General features: G+C 30.6%; 2 protein-coding genes across 4 annotated transcripts in view; both read right to left on the bottom strand.

Annotated features, from left to right (window-relative positions):
- Nucleotides 1-46: 46 nt before the first annotated feature.
- LOC112451606 (venom allergen 5-like) overlaps nucleotides 47-22,463 on the bottom strand; it is a 35,090-nt gene continuing 12,673 nt past the window's right edge. Inside the window, exons 2-8 of one of the 3 annotated variants that reach the window (XM_025011318.1) lie at nucleotides 10,946-12,188; nucleotides 6,001-6,122; nucleotides 5,680-5,761; nucleotides 2,913-3,073; nucleotides 1,595-1,695; nucleotides 706-800; nucleotides 47-403 (exon numbers count right to left, since the gene is read on the bottom strand). In XM_025011318.1, the coding sequence (XP_024867086.1) occupies nucleotides 357-403; nucleotides 706-800; nucleotides 1,595-1,695; nucleotides 2,913-3,073; nucleotides 5,680-5,761; nucleotides 6,001-6,122; nucleotides 10,946-11,045 (708 nt within the window). In that variant the 5' untranslated portion in view covers nucleotides 11,046-12,188 and the 3' untranslated portion in view covers nucleotides 47-356. The remainder of the gene's footprint in view (nucleotides 404-705; nucleotides 801-1,594; nucleotides 1,696-2,912; nucleotides 3,074-5,679; nucleotides 5,762-6,000; nucleotides 6,123-10,945; nucleotides 12,189-22,463) is intronic. The other 2 variants (XM_025011319.1, XM_025011321.1) reach the window with 2 other exon arrangements.
- Nucleotides 16,870-22,463, bottom strand: part of LOC112451604 (acetylcholinesterase-like) — an 89,392-nt gene continuing 83,798 nt past the window's right edge. The window contains exon 7 of the mRNA XM_025011316.1: nucleotides 16,870-17,433. Coding sequence (XP_024867084.1) covers nucleotides 17,416-17,433 — 18 coding nt within the window. The 3' untranslated portion in view covers nucleotides 16,870-17,415. The remainder of the gene's footprint in view (nucleotides 17,434-22,463) is intronic.

Raw genomic sequence — 22,463 nt, 5'->3', positions numbered from 1 at the left:
ATATATATATATATATATATATATATATATATATATATATATATGTATGTATGTAATCCAATATCACACTCTATTTTGCAAATATGTATCTACTAGAACTTATCGCGTCAACATACACATTGATATCATGCATAGCGGATCAGCTTATTTCCTAATTAATGAAATCTATTAATTACAATCTACGTAACGTAACCGATTATCCGAATCCTACTAGCATTAAAAGACTTATTCATCAGTATTTATTATATCACAGTCCTACGTTTCCAAAAACAATTCATTAACGATGGACAAATTGAAGAAGTTAAACACATCTCAAAACTTGCGTTCTTCATAAGTATGTATCCATATTCTTCATATTATCCATATACACATAGAGCTCCCAAATAATAGTAACTTCCACGAGCTGTAATCACATAACATTCATTAACATGAGCATGCTCTGTCACTAAAGAGTATACGCGAAATATTTATTTTTCATGTTTTTTTTATCGAAAAATTAAAGATTCTGACTTATAGAAAATTAAAGATAAAATTGTATCTAATTATACAAAAGGAAAAATATAATAGAACATGAGAGATATTCTCCGGAATGAGAAACTTTAAAATGATAATGTTATCATTAAAATTACAATTTTTATATATCTTTAAAGAAAGATATATAAAATGTTGAATTGATTATATTATAAGGCATGTTATGATACTAACAACATAATCCAGCGTATCTATTGCTGTAGGACATGCCATAATTGCCGCATGCAGGTTGGCCTAATTTGTAAGGTTGAAAGCCGAGTACATTTCCACTGAAATGACGTAAAGCCATGTTAAATGATGATTTTTGTATCACATGATTTCTCCCGTGTATTTAGATTCATCGATATGTTTAAAAATTATTTTTCAAAACATTAAAATTTATTATCTACAATATATAATTCATTATCTAACAACGTTGTAGAGAGAAAGAGAGAGAGAGAGAGAGAGAGAGCCTAATTAAAAAATTTAGTTTAAATATAATTAATAAAAATAATTAGAGATTATTATATTACTTTCAATCTAAAAATGGAAGTTTATGGGAATTATGAATTAAATCTTAGATGTTAACTCGAAAATGTTTATCAGTGGAAACGTGTATGTATATCTGAAACGCTTGCACAAAATCAAAACTTGGAAATATTAATTGTATGATACTTAAAATTTCTATAATGCTATCGAAATAAAAACTTTAAATATTATTAACCGTTTTTCTGTCAAAACTATTTTTTTTTTATTATACTTTTGACGGATTATACATTTGACGCGCGCGCGCACGCGGTTTCTTTATTACAACTTATTTCTAATGAATGTGTTAAAATCAATGACATGTAGTACGTTTATTTAAGAAAAATGGAATTACAATACATAGAAACGTTATTCGTATTAATAAAGGAAATTGTCCTGGAATTATAAAAGAGTCCTTGAAAAAGTATCGTATCTCCTCGAATTAAAATCTAATTCTGTAATACTACTCGACGCAATTACTTGCATTTCCACACTTTAATACCAAAGAAACGCAAAATACAGAAAGAAGTAACGGTATTTTAAGGTATAGAATTCTTACCTCGGGCCATAATTGCATACGTAATTTTTGGTGTAACCGCGAGCCGGATCATAGTAGAAAGAATATCCGCATCCTAACAAAAAAGTGTCGCCCCATACCAACTGGAATTAATCCAAAATATTTTCTGCAATAATATTTCAAGATCCACAAATTGCTTGCGTGTAAGCATGAAGCAAGTGAGTGTAAACGATTGTACTTTGAATACTTTACAGACTTTATATAAGATCTTCCAAGTATCAAAAATACCGAAAACGCCATTTTTCTTCCATCACATATTGATAATATTTTCCTCCACTTTTCTCTTAATTTCGAATTTTTCCTTAACAAAAATATTAAAGTCTTAATAGAGATTTTAAGATATAAGGAGTCAAAAAAATTTTTTTAATTGACAATTTTTACGTAGACAGAATCTAGAATGCAAATATGTGATTAAATGTAAATATTATTTTTCTTCAAGTATAAATTAATTAAAGTTCGACTTGAGCATCTTCTATATTATGCGCCTTTTCAATAGTATGATAAATATTAATAAAGAGCAAAGAAAAGCAGCTTTTTTTGCGCGAAGAACAAACTCGTAGCGCTTAAACAGTCCTTTCGTAGATCGTGATTTCATGAAAACTCATAAAACAACAAGTTTGTAAAATAAGAATTAATTCGGCGGAGGTTGCCGATCGAGGCTATAAATCGCGAATTTTTCGGACTTATTTCGAAACTGACCTACAAATGAAACCGAACAAATCTCTAAAATTATATTTTAGCATTTAACGAAGAAAAGAGAGAGAAAGAGTTGTTCGCTCGTACAATATTTTTTTTCCATTGATGCAAAAAAATGTTTAACAGACTTTATCATTATATATGGGCAGCAGAAAAGTTTGAAACCAAAACATTTTTATTTGAGCAATTTTGTTCTGAATATGCAAACTGTAATAAAAAAAATTGATTCTTATTTCATCATGAAAACAGCGACTGTCTTTTAATGCAAAAATACGTTTGTCAAAAGTAGATTTTTCTACTTGCCCTACAAATTTGTCTCGCCTCGACGAACAAATCGAATAATGAATTAATTATTATGATACATATTTCGATACATAGTCTCGTGTTGCTTTCGTATCGCATATGCAGTAAGAAATGCGATTTTGTGATGTATATAATAAATTAACAAAGTTTTTCTTTCTTTCCGTATAGATTTTCTTTACATATTGTTTAAAACACGACTCGGATCATTAGGTTAAATGTATACGCAACGGAAAGCTCTGAGCTAACAGTTATATAACTCTTGTATCTTTCGGAACTTACAAACATAGTTCCTATTACAGACCTGTGTGTAGTGTCCGGTGATTTTGCTATAACCGGAATGATAGTATTGTACCTCGTTGAACCAGCCAGAAATTTGTCGTCTCCAATTCGGCTCACCGTCGTAAGGTCCTGGAGGCCTGGTCGTCCATGAGCGAGCAATGTTCTGTCCTACTGCAAATCTACCTACAAATCACGATCGTTTTGATCAATCAACGTGATAACATATGCGAAATGCAAACAACAGAAGAAAAGCGCATTACATGAGGAATAATGACGAAACATATTTAGTATAGAGCTTCCAAACACAATTCTTGCAAAATGTTGCTTCCTCATAGAGGAAGCTTTGTTTTCGTAAATTCGTATATGAACCTTTGATTGCGTATAAAGTTGGCCCTAATCAACCAAATTTAAAAGAATTATAAAGAGACAAGGTTAACGGCCAATGACGAGCAGCAAGGATGTTGAAAATTAAAATTATGTATTATTAACAATATTAAAATGGGGATGTTTCGGCAACACCGTGCCTTCCTCAGCCAAACTTAATTACATTAAATAAACAAAATAGTCACGAATCGTACATTTCTACATCCAAATAATTACGGTAACAATGTTATAAAGTCGCAATCAATGTACAAACGGTCTTTAGTCGGAAGATGAGTAAACGAGTATAATCTTGATATTGTTAACTGAGTAAAAACGGAATTGAAACGCATTTTTAAAAACTTGCTTAGAAGTCCGAAGGGGCCCATGATTTATTCCACAGTCGACAATGGGAATTAATCGAGTCAAGTCAACGAAGCCTGCACGTCAACTATAGCGAGTCAACAGTTAAAAATTAAAACATGCGTTTGAGCTGTAAAAATGGAAATAAATATTATTTATTTGGTATCAGATAAACATCTCGACTCGATTTTCTTGTTGACATTATTATTTTCTTTTTTGTCACTCGCGTCTGTACAACAAGTTTGTATATACTTTTTTACTTGTTCAAGAAAAAGATTATTGATAAAGATTTTTTATTCGACCTAACTGGCTATCTTTATTAATTATAATCGTCACGCTTCAATGGGTTTTAATTCTTCTAAATCGAATGTAATTTTGTGTGTTACATAGATTTAGAAGAACCAAAACCGTGGTCGCCGCGTCGTCGTAATGATTATAATTTACCAAAACCACAAAATCAAAACATTACGTAATGATTCTAATTAATGAAGATGGCCAGTGTTGGGTCGAATAAAAAAGCTTTGTTATTAAATTATTTACTGGCAAAAGTTTCTGATTTAATTTAAAAAGATTATTGTTATTCTTGCTCAAGAATTAAAAAGTTATTTATTTTCTATAGACTTATTTTACAAAAGATAACACTTATTTTTAGAAAACTTGAAATATATTTAATATTATATTTTTACTTCATTACACAGTGAAGTGTGTATAGCGTTGTGCGATTATTTATTATAATAGAGAAATATTTTTCAACTCACGCTTTACATAGGTATTTACATTGTTATGGTTTATGTTGATACATCTATTGCAAAGTAATTTGACTTTTGACATCTGTAATATCTGTAATAAAATTTTATAAATAATATTTCTGTACCATTAATTAATATCAATCCGTACGTCAGCATAAAAAAGCGCTTTTCTTATTAAAACAAATCGCGCAACAATAAAAAATAAAGTTGCCATGTTGAAAATATTATCGTATAATTATTATATAGCTATAGGTAATTCGACTACTATTATAATAATAAAAGATATATTAAAGCAAAAAAAAAGGTAACTCTAACATAATAATAATTTAATATTAATTAATTATTATTAAAATTTCGGCATAAAAGTAATAATAATCGTCAATTTTAGGTAATATTTTTGATAATAAGTATAAATTTATATTTTTAACATGAGTATAGTCTATTAGTATTTAAACTTTATTTCTCAATTTAATTAATATCTATAATTATAATTGTAATAATTTTAATTTAATAAGTACTTTTTAGCGCATTTTAACATATTCTTGCTAATACATTTTTGCAATCCTTCTTCTTGCATGTACACATATATTTATAAACGTTTAATATTTTATTTTATTTTATTAATTAAATAATAAAATTACGTTTGCCTAGTATATAACATAAAAAAATGAATTGCAATATTCTTATTATTTCTAATTGTGGCTTTACCACTTTGTCGGCAAATGTCACTATGAAAATTTAATTATCGCAACAATGACAAAGATGCAAAGGAGACAAAAGAGGAAATTTCTACAGCGCTATTCTTCTTTGGCATTCTAAAAATATTATAATATTATGTTATTCTAGAGGCGCATTAAGAGCATAATTATTATGCGAATATGAAAAAGCAATATATATGTATATAAACAAATGTCCTGACTGACTGACTGACTGACAGAGACTCATCAACGCCCAGCCCAAACCCCTAAAGCTAGAAACATGAAATTCGGGGAGTATATTCCTTCTATGACGTAAGCACCTACTAAGAAGGGATTTTTAGAACGTTGCCCCTTAACGGGATGAAAAGAGTTAAAATGTGTTTTCACGGATTCCTCAATATCTCTTAAGCCCGATGAGATATCGATTGTGGTTACAAAGGATTCTACCCATTACTTACAAAGGATTATACCCATATACAAATGCTTAAAAACATAATTCATAATTTTGCCCTAAAGGGGCAAATCTAGATTCGGGGGTGAATTATAGAATCCTTCGCATACCGTAGCGAAGCACAGCTAGGGTATCAAGCTATATAGTTACTAATAAAGTTTTACTTACGAACATTTCTCAGACTGTCGTGTGACTCGGCGCAATGATCCGCCCATCTTTGTGCTATCGCGGCAAGTTCATCATCCCATATCTACAACAACAATAAATAAATAAATAAATAAATAAATAAATAAATAAATAAATATTCTATTACAGTTTACACATGTCACATTAGAAGTAACTGCACGTTTTTTTTACATTACATTTTTAGTTATGCATGTTATCTTTCGATTAATAGTACTCCATCTTCATAAATCGTTACAGAGAACATATCTTTTGCCTTTGAAAATATCGACTTTTTAAGAAATGAGACGAAACACATTAACTTACCATCTCCATCATATTCGCCGCACCTGGTTGACCATGTATCTGTCCCAATGCCACTAGTTGCCTCAATCGATTGTGTTCGTCCAAGATAATCTGTTTTTCCTCACACGATATACCACCGGACCCTGTAAAGTGTAAGACGATAGGTATCATGTATTCTCAACCTGGTACTTTTCGAACAAATATATTTCTCTCTGTATCGCCACTATCGCTCACCATTGAAGAAGCGTATAACATGGTCACTCTTCCAACAACGTATATATATCGATCGTATATAAAAAAAAATATACGGGATGTATTATTATACGAATAATATATTTAATTATACGTATTTGTTTTCTTTAGCAGCACAACAATTAAGAGGAGTAAGATACCAGGAAATTTATATTGAAAGTACACGAGGGAGGGAGAGGAAAAGGGAGGGAGAGGTCTTGTCATTTTTAGTAGATAACGTTAACCTCCTGATATTAGTAATCATTTCTAATATATTATCCTAAAGAACGCTACTGTAAAAAATAATAATAATCATAACAATGTCCAATAATTAATAGATTGCAATAATAACATGTATTTTAATTAATTAATAAAATATCCGAGAATATTAAAAGCAATCTATTTTATCTATATATTTAATTTATTTTTAATTAAATTTATTAAATTTAAATTTACTTTATTTTTTATTTAACTCTATTACTTTTGTTGATTCATATACGCAGTTTTTAAACTCCTTCATTATTTCCTATTTTCACAAAAGGAAATATGAACTTCAGATTGATAAAAAACTGTAAGTACAACCCTAGTTTTTTCAATTGACGTACGTATATGATGTATTTTTTAAAATGTTTACTGTACCTACTGTATAAAATATTGTCAATTATTATTAAACTAGACCAAACTAAAAATCTAAAAAATTAATTAGATTAATTAATAATAATAAAGAAATGCTCCGCATTATTTTGTAATAGTAAAAACACAAATGTCACATATGCAATAATTATTTTATGGTTATCTATTAAATAATTAACTTTTTCACAATTATATGATAATAAATAATTTAATTAAACATTAAGAAATATATGAATTGGCGATGCATTTATACACCTCACGATTACACGTATTTATATTTAATACTTAATAGCAGAATTTTTTAGATTAGATAGCCGCGCACTGCACTATTTCTAATTAAAAAGATTGAATGAAGAAGATAGACCACAAGTGATTTAATTTCACTTTTATCTTAAACAGTTTTTCGTCGTACCACAACTATTTGCTCCTCTTGGATTTTTCCTTGAGATGCCGTAATCTTTTCTCACTGTTCTGTTCTTCACAGCAAGCTGCAGATTGTGCAACTATCCAAAAAACTTTCTATGGAAGTTGGTTTAGCGATGTTCCCCTTGTCTTTCTATTGGTGCATCGAGAGAACTCCCGTTTCGTAAGTTTAACTTCTTATTGGGACGGCGAACTGATGGCGTCCCTTTTATTCACTTTACTACGTCGTTTTCAACGTCGACTCGGACTAGTAATTCCTAACGATCTATAATTAGGAAAAAGTTGTGAGGCTCTAAAAGTTTTTTTCTGAAAGAGATGCATCTTCGGGTATCCATCGAATTTGCATGCGATCGTTCACAAATTATATGCATTTCGTCATTCCTATTTTTATGATAAAACGTTGAACGTTAGACGTATTTGTTTGATTTGACATATGGGCAAAACACATAAGTATACATAGGTTTGTAATATTTTTTGTGTACATGTGTGGGGCATTATTTATGAAGTGATCCACCCCAAATTTTCAAAGTTTTCCGATTATGCTGAAATTTGCACAAATTGTAGTCCTATCAGAACTAAAATCATTGCCCAAATTTGTTTACCCCTGTCCAACGGGTTGTCTACTTACAGGGGCTTGGATTTTTATCATTTGAGCCGTCGCGTCAAACTTCAAACGCCGATAAATGTCAGTAAACTACTCCGATTTTGAAAAACAAGGTGTGATTTTGAAAGGTCTTTTTATGCCCTTTAATGCTATAAAATCAATTTTTTTCTTAAGTCAAAATTTACTTAAGATTTTTGAAGGTAAAGATAAAAAATCGTTTTTTCTCAAATTTGGGCACCTTCAATTTTCTTCTAAAAAATCTCAAAAAATGTAGGATTCTTCCCCTTTAAAATGATTTCAGGCTGAAGATGGGCAGACTTTTAGTTTTCGAGATATGGTCCGTTTTAGGACCGAGCGCATCACCCACGGTACAGTGTGGGCGCTATTACAAGTGCCACAGATGAATATAGCATTAAATCTATTGAAAATCGTGTGATTCTTGGTAACTTAGTGACTTTTGTAAGAGAACGGCATAGCAATAGTTCATCTTGTCTGTTGCGGAAAGTTCGATTAATATTGATTAACCTACGTTTGCTTTTCACAGTTGGTTTTATATTGTTCTTTTCGCTTTAATTTTAGGAAAAACGTCATTCCTCAGCTGTAGAGTATCTCTGAGCGGTCTTCATGATTCTTTCTGGATCCAAAGACAGCTTAATGAGGTAAATGGACGCTGTCGGCTTTACTCCTCATTGAGTTCGCTCGTTGTAGGTATATCGCAGTGTATCCAAGAGTCAAGAGATTCACATTACACTCGAGCATACTTTTAAGAAATTCTTTCTGACTAAGAAATTTTGCCCATTAATTTGCCAATTAATACATCTTTTCAGGAAGCAATGAAATAATATACAAGTGTAGTATTATTTCTCAGTTTTCATGCATTAATTTTCTCGGTAAATTATTAAATTGAGAACCTCTACACTTTACAGTTATGTAACGCACGATAGATCCTAAACTATTCCCAAACCAGGTTATCATCATTAAAACATGGAGATTTCTCGTAAATATATATATGTAAGTGTCGTACTCGAGGCACTTTTGATAATGATCGGCGATTTGAATTTACGGCAGTCGTCGAGTTCTATTTTTTAAACAAAAATATCCTGCCGAATACAAATGTCAAATAATTTTTGCACACGAAAAAATGCCTATACTAATTTATTCTTCAAATTGATTTCTATCTTGATCGAATGGATCAGGTTTTCTGTCCGTTGATCACATCACGCGCGTATCTGTTTAAAAATTCACCGGGCTAGCGCTACTGACGAATAATCACAAATTCATCTATAATTCTATAATATATATTTTGACTTGGTTTCTTTTTAGCTTAATATTACTGTTTTAATTTATTCCGATAAGCGCGAATCGCGAATCAAAATTAATTATTTCTGAACGTTATTACAGATGGATTGACAAAAAGACGTTTAAAAATATGAATTGCATTAATTAAAAAAAAGATGCTCTAAATGTAATTGCATTAAAGATATATGATAATTATATTAATTAAAAAGAAAAAAATAACGTATGATAAACAACATTTCATGAATTTCTTTTTATGTTTCTCTCCGTTGTCTCATCTCTCTCTCTCTCTCTCTTTCTCTCTCTCTCTCTCTTTCTCTCATTAAAAATTTGTTAAAGATTAATATAAAAAGCGATATGTAAAAAATGTAAAAATATTAAAATAGCATACAACTATTGTAGCATATATCTATATTGAGAGATTGTCGTAAATTTTTATCGCGGAGCATCTCTTTCGCGGTTATATTCGTTCTAATGATGAATTCGTTTTAATGATGAATTCTGATTTATATATTTACTCTTAAGACATTAGTATCATGTTCTTGACAGTTATATAATGAGCAGAAAAGAGATTATTAAAGGACATGAAACAACACTGTTGGCGACAATCGAGTTCCCTTTTCGGTGCACGGCAATTAATCATCATTGGAGACGACGCGACACGACGCGCCGTGTATCATTCGCTCGTTTAGCATTCATTGAAAAGGCGAAACAAACGACATCGATTCGAATGACATCCGTATTTGGTTGATGGCCGACTCGCTATGACTGGGAACATCAGTTTCTTTTTGTGCCGGAAATGAGATGGGCTTGGTACCGAGCGTATAACGATGCAATTTAGCCGACAGCTGCTATAACTCCATTCTATCGTGGAGCTCGTAGTTAAATGAATTTCGTGGGAAAGAACTTGTGTTATACTAAATAAATAGCTCTTGATCGACTAATTCTGCTTAGACTACAATTTCTCTGCTTGGTCGCCTTTGTGCAACCATTTTCTTCTTTCGATAATAAATATACCAAGTCCGATATTGGATTATTAACTTTACAATAACACTTAATTTTTTTAATATTAAGATAAAATATACTGTATCCATCCCTTCCTTTCTCTCTTTCTCTTCCTTTAGCTCGCGCTTAGATTTAGATTTTAGATTTACGGGAGGAAAAGCGAATTTTTTACTTTCTTTTATTAAAGCGATGATGTATCATCGCTTGAGACGTGTTTATATTCGTGCTTCATAAATACTGCTCGCGCGAGTTTTATATGTATACTGAATTATTCAATTCGATCGTCGTTCTTATATTTATAATAACATATTAAATTTATAATTTTAAAATACATACGCACATATGTATCAAATACATGACATACTTTACGCAACAAATCAATAAATATAATGAAAAAAATGCATAAAAATTTTCAACTGTGGAAGGAAAAAGTGAATAATAATTATAAACTATTATATATGTATGCTAAATGTGTATACAAAAATTCTTTGCAAACTAAATCTGTTATGACATTAAGAAATGATAATTTTCTGCTAACGTTTTAGTTTTATAGAAATTATTAAAAATTTAGCTGCTCTTAATAATAAACATTGTAATAAAATTGCTGAATAAATCGATAAATCAATATATTATTTCAAAGATTACAAATTTATTTTAAAGTCTCTCTTGAATGACAACAGACTTCATATCTATCATGATCAGTATATTCCCCCAAAGCATGGTCACCAAAAAATTAATAAAATCTACTTTTTCTCAGCAACATCATATACTCACTCAGCATAGTCTTTCCGATGCACGACGTTTGGCAATGATTCACCAGCAGACATGTGACAATCAATAGGAAAAGGCTGGCGTTTCTCTCGGTGAGCGTCATAGTGACAGACAAAGGATTTCACCAGCTTCAAAATACGAAACAAATTCTGGAGGCGAACACAGAAAGACTTGATTAGGACGCAAACTCGTAGTGATCTTGGCAATCAAGATTTGGTCTCCTTTAAATCTCGACGACAATCAAGAAGTGGAGCAAGCTGGCGCAAGGATTCAAGTGAAACAAGCACGACTCCAAGTCGTTCACTTCGGCACGTGTTGGACCAATCGGTCGATTAAATCGGCCAATTTACGACCGTCCGGAGATATCGACGTATAGGAAGTCGGAACCGTCCGCAAACCGGTCGGTGGAACGATCCAAACTAATAGCCAGCCACGCTGATTCCTCGTGACTTTATATATCGTGCCACCTGTGCCATAGTATGTCCATGTAATTGTTAATGAACCGTTGCAGTGGGGAGTGCTGCTCAATACGTGGGAACAGGGTAACTTTGATTTAGTATACATATACGCTCAAGGTTCAAGGTTGAATGCGGACTCGGTGATTCGAAAAACTGCCCACTACAGTCGATAGATTTAATTGCAATCGTTTCATTTAAAATCCACAAAGCAGAGCGCGTTTTTTTTTGCGCCAAATACTGTCGTTGGCTGTTCTCGATTGGGCTTTCCAAATAAATGGGAAATTTGAATTTTCGTTAAAATTAATACAAACTTGAAACAAAAGCGTGTAACGTATAACATATTCCGATAATATCCTGGCAATATTTTGGCGTGGTACATTTTTCAATATGCGATATGCGAGACACTCTTCTTTATAGAGTATATTGTATTTGATAATCAAAATATTAAATATGACAAAAGTTTTATCTTAATAAATTTGTATATCCCAAGAACAAAAAGATAACACTGCAATGTGAAATAAAAACGTATTCTAATGATGAATGGATTATAACAATGATTATAACAAGTTCTCGATGAGGAAAGGTAAGCTCTCTAATTAAGCTAAATAAATTCTTAATAATATGCAACAAAGTAAAACTCACAAAATGACTCTCCATTAATGTATTAGCATGAATTATTGTACAACTTTGATTATCGATTTTTGAACGTCAGATTCAATTCGTTTTTCGTCGACTTACTCCTTTCGTGACTTTTTGTCGTGCGCTTTTGCAACAATGGATCGAAATCCCTGCAAAGTTCCAAAAAAGTTAATAGAAATTTCTCTCAAACTTAACCTGTAGTCGTCTATTGATCGTCTAACCAGCTAACTTGTCTAAATTAAAGAGAGATATGTTTAAAGCAACCTGATCAAAACTGAAAAATTTCTTGTAGAGAGGGAGGAAGGGCATTACAAATAATTTAAAATTAGTCAAATTTATGATCTAGAGAGCACGTGCCGAGTAATGAGATTCTATTATTAATCTTTTCATCTCTAAAAGAGGCATTTACAGTTCCTGGCCATATTATATTTATATTACGATACCGTCTATTGATTATTATTGTTATAATTCATCGAATTGTGTCAAGAAACTATTCTTTTTTAGAAGATAGTCATTTGTTTATAATGTATTTGAAAATGTGTGCAGGGAACGGGTAAAAAGAGAAGAAGCAAAGAAAGTGGTTACCACAAAAACACAGCTGTTTGATAAAATTATTTATGTCTGGAATCATCATTCACAGATGCAAGAGACATACAAACATTAATAGTATGCTAAGATGAATCAAAACTTTAAAATAAAGGCGTCAAAGGCGGCTTGACTAAATATTAAAAATATATGTATTTTTTGACTGCCTAAATATCCTAAATAATTGACAAAAATAATTAAATACATGATTATTGCTATCAAATCTGTATTATATCTTTTTTGTACAGTGTGCTCTCTCTCTCTCTCTCTCTCTCTCTCTCTGTCCTCGGCGACATTATAGCTCCAATATTTTCATTTCGGCAATTTATTTCCAGTCACTCTTTTCTTTGGCGACATCTGAACAGGTTTAGGCTCGCACTAATAACAGCTGTTGTGAGCTTCAAGTTTAGCTCTTATTTTTCCGTGCGATTTCTAGGAATCGCCATATCCGGTCATTTTGTATATCTATCTGAACTCAAGACGTTCGCCGAGTAAAATCGCAAAAAGACTCGGACGATGTTATTTTATTTTCGCAATCATGAATTAGCCGCTTCTGATAGAATTTCACACTCTCACATGTGCAATTGGCCGTCTGTCGCGAATTAGCGTCTGTTTTCTTATTTTTTTTTTAATAAAAGACGACACATGCGACATACCGCAAAGGTATCGCATCATATAATAAGAAAATCTTTTCTGTATGTACATGCGACACCCGCAATGCAGAAATGTCAATCAAATAACTGATTTCAAAATTAATTGTAATTTAACAGAATTTTATTTTTTAGAATTTAGAAAGAATTATTAAAGCATATGAATTGGAACATTGCATAACTCTTATTTTTTGAAATTTATAAAGAATTGATTATAAAAGTATATGGATTGAAACATTTCATGACTCTCTTTCCCCGTGCGCGCACGTGTGTGTGTGTGCGTGTGTGTGTAATTGCGATGACTTTTTCAGTCACATCTAATAAGATAAAGATAAGAAAATGTTTCGCAGAAACGTGCTTTCATATTTAGCCTAAATTTCGATGAGGACACGTTTGAGGTTTATACGATATGCGAGCCAGTTCTATATGATTCGCAAAATTTGAATAATTATTCGCCGCTGGCGTCGTTGTTTATCTATCTTCGGAATCAAAAAGAAGATGTAGTGAATGAACGCCTGGTGTCTCTTTAATGCGCGGATAAAACTTTTTTTTCTCCTTGCTGAGCGTTTCCTAAGTTTTACAGCTACTTAGCATATTTAGAGTCTCATAAAAAAAGTCTCTCTCGTTCTGTGATAACTTGCTCGGAGGTCACCTGGAATCACGTTTTTCGCCTAATGAACAACGTTTAACCAGCGAGCCGACCGGTTCAGTCAATTAATCAGGTTGTGATTTGTCGTATGGGACCAGACAGCCAGGCACCAAAGACCGTAGTTTCCTCCAGTAAGATATATAAGGTGTCTCAGTTGCCCTGTACGTTGCCCTGTATTATTCCTGTAAAGGCATTTCCTTTTTATCCGTAATTAGTAGAAAAATTTTGCACGCGTGTCCTTGCGTGTAATATATTTTATATAAGATGTCTCATAATTGTTTAACTAATAAAACTTTGATTTTAGGTTTATTAATTAAAAAGATATTGATAATTGATAATTTAATTTAATTTTTAATATTATTAACATTAAATTAATAATAATTAAATTGTCTCAATCAGAAAAGTCTGCAAACTTTATAAAAAAGTCTGCATTAAACTCGCAATTTCTTTTTAAAATACACAATTATTTTAAAACTTCTGCCTTTTCTTTCATTTATTACATTGCACACGTACGCACGCATAATGAGTCAAAGAAAAGGAGAGAGCACGAATGCAACATCGTTATATTCATTCTGGTCCCGCCAATAAATATTCCCGCTTGTGGCCAAGTAATCGCAGCATGTTGAACGACTGAATCCAATACGTGCTGGATGCAAACATGCGACTCTCATATCCGTCGGGTTTCCCTAGACAGCCGCTCAAATGCGAGAATGCAATCGGTCGATCTGCGATTCAAAGCAGAGCAAATTAAAGTTGTGCGCTACAGGTGCAGTGCATCCTTCAAAGATAGGAACGTAATATCGGATCAGATCGGACCGGATCGGTGTAAGGGGCGGGAAAGGATTGAGAATCAAACGTGCCGAGGTGGCAGGTCAACGTCATCCTTTTTCTTTTCCATCCTAGCGAACATCGCCGAGAGTTATCCGTTAAAAGGGAGGAAGTGCGCCTCGAGATGAGAAGAACCAAGAAAAGAGAAAAAACATAACAAAAAAACCTGAATCCCTTGAATCAGTTCTCAGAGCGACAATTTCAAAACTCGATAAGATTTCTTTATTAAGAACCTTATTCTTAACAAGTCTATTTACTGTTTATATAATAATTGACGAAACTTGCCACGAGATAATATCTCTTTCGTCCATTTGCCTTTTTGAATGTCGGATCAGAAAGAAATTGTAATAAACTCGGGATATATGTGATTGTGTCTTGAAATACCGATATATAATTATAGACCGTAATAATCTTCGTAGAGATGTTAGTTATTTATTATAACTACATTAATTTATTTTATACAGATCATTTTTTCTTTACATAATAATTACATATAACGGTATAACATCTATTATATTTTTACGTTTATACTTAACAACACTTAACGCACAGTAAGTATACGTTTCTCTCTCTCTCTCTCTCTCTCTCTCTCTCTCTCTCATTCGCTCACTCACTTACTCACTCACTCACTCACTCACTCATTCCCACGTTTTTGTCTTCACCACTTTGTTTCGCTTTTTTTTACAAAGTAAAAGTGGTTTCGTCTCGTATATATGTATGTGTATATATAAGGTGAATTACGCAATACGGACGTGTATAATAACTTCTCCTAAAGAAACTGACCCATTTGAATTGCGTGTAATTCGATCCGTGTATATATATAAAACATATACATGTACGGATGACCAAATTTGTGTAGAATACCAATGTATTCTTTAACACTTAGAACAACCAATACCATCAAAATAACGGACTAAAAATTTTTTTGCTAAAAATAGCCAAAAGTTATCGATTATAAAATAGTTTTTCTTGTTAAAAATTTTTTGTTTTAATTACAGAAATCATTAAGATGCTTTCCATTAACCATTCTAATTTTAAAGTTCTGTATGTGTATAGAATGTCTACACATACCACAATAATGCTAGTTGTTCTAATGTTAAAAGAAACAAAAATCTACTAGCAGGATTCATCGATACGATCGATAGTCAAATATTTTTTCAAACATAACAGTCTAATTTCTCAATCATTTTCTCTTTATATTTTCTAGAATTTGGATAAGATTTTAGATTGAATGTGTAAGAGGATATGATGCATCCTGCTGTAACATCTATCGTCTGTTAGACCGTTCTAAATGGTATAAATGACATTATTATTATTATAATTATCGCCATACATAATATTAACTATTAACATCTCTCTTTTGTTCTCTTAATTTTATCTATTATTAATGTAATGCATATTCAATATGTAAAGCATACGCTCTCGCGAAACATTCGATATGCGCATATGAAATAAATAAAACTCTTTCGATATAATATATATATATAATATATATCATACATCATATATCATATATATATGATGTACGATATATGATACGTAGTGTTTTGTTATATACTTATATATTTTTTTTACACACACGCGCGCGCGCATGTGTGTGTGTGTGTACCATTAGAATGTTTTATGTAATAAAAGGTATGTAAAAAAAATTATATATGTTTTTTTTTATATATTTATATTGTTACATAGAAAATTTTATGAATAAAAACTCAACAAATATTTACTCGTGGGAAAATGGGTGTCAGTGCAGTATAGAGGTATGTTTTTGTATTTAATATCTAAAAACTCGATGAACATAAGAAAAGTTTAAACGTTCTCCTGGAGGATCGATGCAAACAAGCCACTCATTTTCTCGAATAAATCGTGTTTCATCGATTCTTTCGCGTTCGCTCCCTCAATTACCTGCTTAAGTAGCCTACTCCTAGCTCAGACTGCTTCATCGAAATTGAACTCGTGGACTCTTTGCAAACGAATTGCTCGGAGTGCCGCAAAACTTTTATCACTCATAGATATTTTTTTACAGTAGCACTTTATTAGAAAATTACGCGCAATTATGAATACAATATAATGATTAATTTTACGTAATTGAAAATTTAAAACAATTGTAAATACATTTATAAAACATTTATATAAAACAAAAGTATGTGATAAACATGATAATAAATAGTTATTTCGCACATCTAACAAGCATTAAACTTACAAGATGTCACGTAATTGATAATTAATTTTACATCTGCAATTAATTAATTATTTTTAATTGGCAAAGTCATTTACCTTCGCTACTGCATTAGATTGTCTATCATATTGACTGTGTGTCGCAAGAGTCGGGGTTTTATCGACGATTAGTAAATTTTATCGAATGTCAATCCTTAAAATATGTATACGAATTAATTATATCCTTTCGACTTTTCATTTTAATATATTTTTCATATAATAAGTTTAAAAATGTAATAAGAAAGAGAATCAAAATATATAATGTTTTCTCATTCGTCTAAATAACGTTTTCTTTAGATATTAATATGTAGATTATTTTGCTAGATATCTTTTATATTCGGTATAAAATAAAATCTTTTTACTTTCGATGTTTTATAAACAACATTTATCATTGAATTACTTATCTCTAGAAAAACTAAAATCTTAGTGTCTTTATTTTGATTTTTATCATCATCGTCGTCGAAAGATCTGAAAAGTAAAAAGAAATATATATTTTTTTGTTTTCTTGTGTATCTACCCTGTAAAAATTTTCGCGGACATTTAATTTACGCTAACTTATATCTATGTGTAGGTCTTTATAGAGCATCCAAATTTGGTTTGCTGACAAATTGACCGGTCGTAATTTTTCGCAGGCTTATCTGTTTACTAGCAAACATAATAAAGATTTGTCTCTTTTATGTACAGTAGGATATTCGCATGTAGTGCGTTTACTTCAATAAAAAGTTATTAACTGCTTGGCTAATTATTAATGACTAAACATTCACGTCTAACATTAACTATAATGTCAAATTGCAAGAGAATCACTCATTTGTATGCAGTCGTTTCTACCAATTTTATCTTTTCAAATGTTTTATATCTTTTAAATGCCAATATACTTCTCTGAATAAAAATATGCAGGTAACAATTAACGTTTCTTTTCTCGAATACGAATACTTCTAACACAGTGCTGTAAACAAGATGTCTTTCTATTTTTCTTTTTGTTTATTTTTTTTTGTTTTTGGAAATATTATATCTCATTCTATAAGCGTTCCAAATGCAAAATTTATAAAATGTTTGTCTAACGTTTCGTAATTACGTTATAATAGTCCAGGATTTATTCCTGGACGGAATGTAACTTAATATAATAATAATATTTATTTAATTCTATTCATTAAATTAACAGCAACTTCTTTTAGAATTACGTTTATTGTTATAATTATATACCTACTATATTTCGTTTGTCACGCCTATATTTTTATATCGTTTGAAAATACTCATTGTAAACCTCGGATCCCATACGATCTTTCTATAAGATTAGTGTTTCTTGTGTAAATCGTATAAGGAAATGTGATAAATATATTATGTTCGTTAGTTATTGACTTATATTTCGAAAATATTTCTCTTTTATTTTATTTTTCATTTCCTCCATTCAATAGTCATATATTTGTTTGTTTCTATTATTTATTTATTTATTTTATTTAAAAACATTGGTAAAAAACCAAAAGTTTAAAAGAAACGTTAATATTAGAATCTAATAAGAATGTCTTATTGAAATAAATGTAAAAAAACTTTTATTACCCAGCTTAAGTCCCACAAGTAATCATAAATATCTTTTATATTTGGAATCATGTCACTATGCATATTCACTGCATTGTCGTATCGCGTATGCATATCGAACTTTTATTAGCGAGATTAAGATTTACACTTCAGAATTAAATAATGTAGAATGTATTTTTTTTGCGGTTTATTACTTGTATAATGCAGCTGCAAGTACTTCTCGTAGTTTAAAAAGATTTTCAACTTGCGTTAGCTTTATATCACTCCTAATATCATTGAATATCATAAAAAATTTTTTTTCTATACATATTTGAAATATTTGCGTAATTATTATAAACTTGCCAATGCGTAATAAGTGGCTATTTGTGCCTTATTAAATAATTATCATTTTTTTCTTATCAGTTTTCTTACAATTTATTTAATCTATAAAATTTTTTAGATTACGGAACATTTCGTGACGCAATTGAAGTATCCGATTTATATGCAAGTATATCTTCTTCGATCTACAATGTCATTGCTACAGCCTTCCGAAAAGCACATACGGACAGAATAAAATGCCATTCCCATGTTTATACGGACAGATGGAAACTTGTACTTTACGGAAATATTGTCTCTTTCCATTCATTTTTTGTCCTTTTAGCCGGTTCAACAATTACAAAATAGTCGCTATCAGCAAAATGAAATGTTAGTTGGTGCTCTGCTTTATTGTTATAGAGAAAAATATCGTTTGCATATAGGGGAACCTGGGGCATAATGGGATATGGTCGATAACTTTTAACAGAGATGCTGCTATATGTAATGAAATGTTTCGAAATTATTACTCTTGTATAGATGTCTCTAACCGCGTGCTGTTATGAGTTTTCATATATTATTTTTAGCTGAAAAATGCTACATTGAGTTCGCTGTTGTTTAATGTGTTCGCTGTGCTCTCCGCGACTGAGTTGCAGTATCTTTGATACATTTGCATAAGATTTGCAATATTAAAATTCTATTTTTTATTACCGAAGTACATTTACGATATTAAACGATCTTTTCTTGTCAATTTAATAAAGTGTCTGTGTAAATATCGTTTATCTGTCTGTAAATCGATTATTTACTTATATTGCTTAAAGTAAACTTATACATTTCAGGGCATAACGGGGCATTAGTCTACGGTGCATAATGCCTTGTGTTCTTTAAATGTTTTATTTTCTTTTTCATACGCTATCAGTAAATACCTATGTTATGTTGCGTAATATAGATTATTACACCACACAAATTTTCATTTTTATAATATTTATATTTTAATAAAAAAAATGTATATTAAGAAAATTATAATAAGAAAAATGTTATTAGTAAATAATTATTAGATACTAGATATTAATTAAAAGTATAATATGATAATACATTCTTATACTATCTCCATACATTGCGTGTTCTAATAAATCATTTGTAAGAAGTTTTAAACATTAATAAACAAGTTTTATGAAGTATCCCATTATATCCCGCTTAAAATGCATAATAAAAAAAACTTACGCATTCAATAAAACAATAATTTCGTCCTTTTAAACTATTCTTTCGCAGTAAAACTTGTGTTTTTCTTATAGTGAATATTTCAAAGAATAATTTGGTGCAAAACCGAGTTTATTTACTTATTTATAATATGTTTTAAATTTGTTTAAACTTTAGCGTTCCCATGATACCTCGAGTTTCCTTATGTAAATCGAACCGTGTAAATTAAAATAAAAAACATCATGGTGTACATACATAATACTCTATTTTCCACGCATTATTTTTCAGAATATGTTCGAGCGCATAACAAATTTGTAATGAGAGACAACAAAACTCGATTCATACTAAATTGCATTGGTATTCAATCATGTTTAAGATGCATTAGAAATAGCCCTTTTTTCCTATTTAAATCTCTTCTTGATAAAAAAATGCAGAACTCTTTATTATAAAGTAAAGTATTTCAAGAAAGGGGCTTTCATAAAGATTTCATAAGGATGGATGACACAAACTTGTTTATTAATATATGATATAAGCCACTATATTATATTTTGCTTATTAAAATAAGCTACTATTTGAATGCTACTTGAATCAACAACAAAGGTTCAATAAATTGCGGACAATAAAAGGGAAGAAAAGCCTTTGATAAAATCTGTTGGATGTTCTTTTTATTACAGATGTATTTACGAATTTATTATCAATCGTTTCTCGATAAAAATACATATTCAAGTTCTCAAGTAATTAACAATTAAAAATAAGCTACTTGTGATAAATTAAGTTTCAGGAGAGAAATTGTATAACAGAATTTATGTTTTTTATAATTAATTCTAAATATATTTATATATATATATTTTTTTTTAACAATTAGCAATTAACGATCAGCTACTATTTCTTAGTGCATATATTATACCTGTACCTATAATATATGCACTAAGCCTGTGTATGTACAATTTGTTGAATAATAGATCATATTTAGGAAAAAAAAAATAGAAGACAATATACATATATCCAAAAGAGAAAGATTTGTATGATAAATTTTTTATCTCACAATCAGTCTCCTTTTAGTTCCGATAAAGTGCAAAATATAATCACACGCGTAGTGATACCTTTTCGATATGACAGATGTTATAGGTAGATCTTATAATGACAGAAAGGTATGCGATGGATATCAAATTGATATCCAATTTTCATAAATTATGCAAAGATAACAAGGCAAAAGGACAAAAATTCATCAAGTTAATTATTACGTCAACGAGCATCGTTTCAACATAATCTATCTAATATGATTTCTATCAGACGCGTGTCTTTCTATAAAGGACATGAAATATTATTATCGAACCGCTTTTGTATATCATGAAAAAACAAACAGGTATTAAAAATTATTCTTTGTCAGACCGAGAAAGAGATTATATATTACAGTTTGATAAGAAAATAATTCTCCTATTCATGTCTTTTTTTTCTTTTTTCGTATGGCAAATATTACCGTGGTAAAATAAGCATATTGTACCTTTTAGTTTTATAATATTTGCAATAAAAAATTCTTTCAAACTAAGTAATGTTAACAATAATTATACCATGCAGTGTCACCTTAGGCATATGGGCAGATTTCAAGCTTGACTTCTGTTGAATTATATTAGAATCGCCTTCATTTTTTCCGTCTTCTTAAATGAAAATGAGACAAAAAGACGATGGACAAAGCAATTTGGACTCTGTATCATAGCACTCCCCCTCCGCGCATTACCATCTATTGTACTATAATTTATCTATAATATCTATCACTCTTGCTCTATCTCTTTTTCTCCTTTTACCTCTACTAATCGCGTTCCCACCCTTGCTGAATTTATAAATAATTGGCCATTGAAACTGTGACCCTTGCAGATACATACATATATAAGCAGCTCGTCCTGATTTTCATATATTTTGATTCTACGCGGAGCTGTCGGACAAACGAAACTCTCTAGCATTTATGAATTTTTATGAATTCTTTCCTCGAAATACATAATATAAAATAATCCTGACACGTTGCAGCTAACGAATAGCAATGAGCAAATAGCCGCTGCATTCACGAAGCATGCTACGACATATAATCGTAGGACTTGCTGTTTTCATGAAACAAGAAATAATGTGTAAAGTGAACACTTCCAAATGTTTTCACACAATGCGCTAAAGATGATAAATAAAAAAATTAGAAATAACCATTACTTAGGATATCTTTTTGCAATTATATTTATTTAGTATTATAAATGTTATATGAATTCTCCTTTTCTCAGAGAGAAAGAGAGAGAGAGAGAGAGAGAGAGAGAGTGCGTGTGTGTTATACAAAATATATTAATATTTTTTGTCAAGAAATAAAAACATATAAAAAAAGTTAAATTATCCTATCTAAAAAAAACATGTTAATAATTTTAAAAAAAGTGTAAAACAATATAGCGTTTATATAGTTATATTTCGGCTAAAAGACTCACACACACACA

This window comes from Temnothorax curvispinosus, unplaced genomic scaffold (assembly GCF_003070985.1).
Source record: "Temnothorax curvispinosus isolate PA1 unplaced genomic scaffold, ASM307098v1 QBEX01002412.1, whole genome shotgun sequence".
NCBI classification, from domain to species: domain Eukaryota; kingdom Metazoa; phylum Arthropoda; class Insecta; order Hymenoptera; family Formicidae; genus Temnothorax; species Temnothorax curvispinosus.
This window is presented reverse-complemented; position numbering and strand designations above follow the sequence as displayed.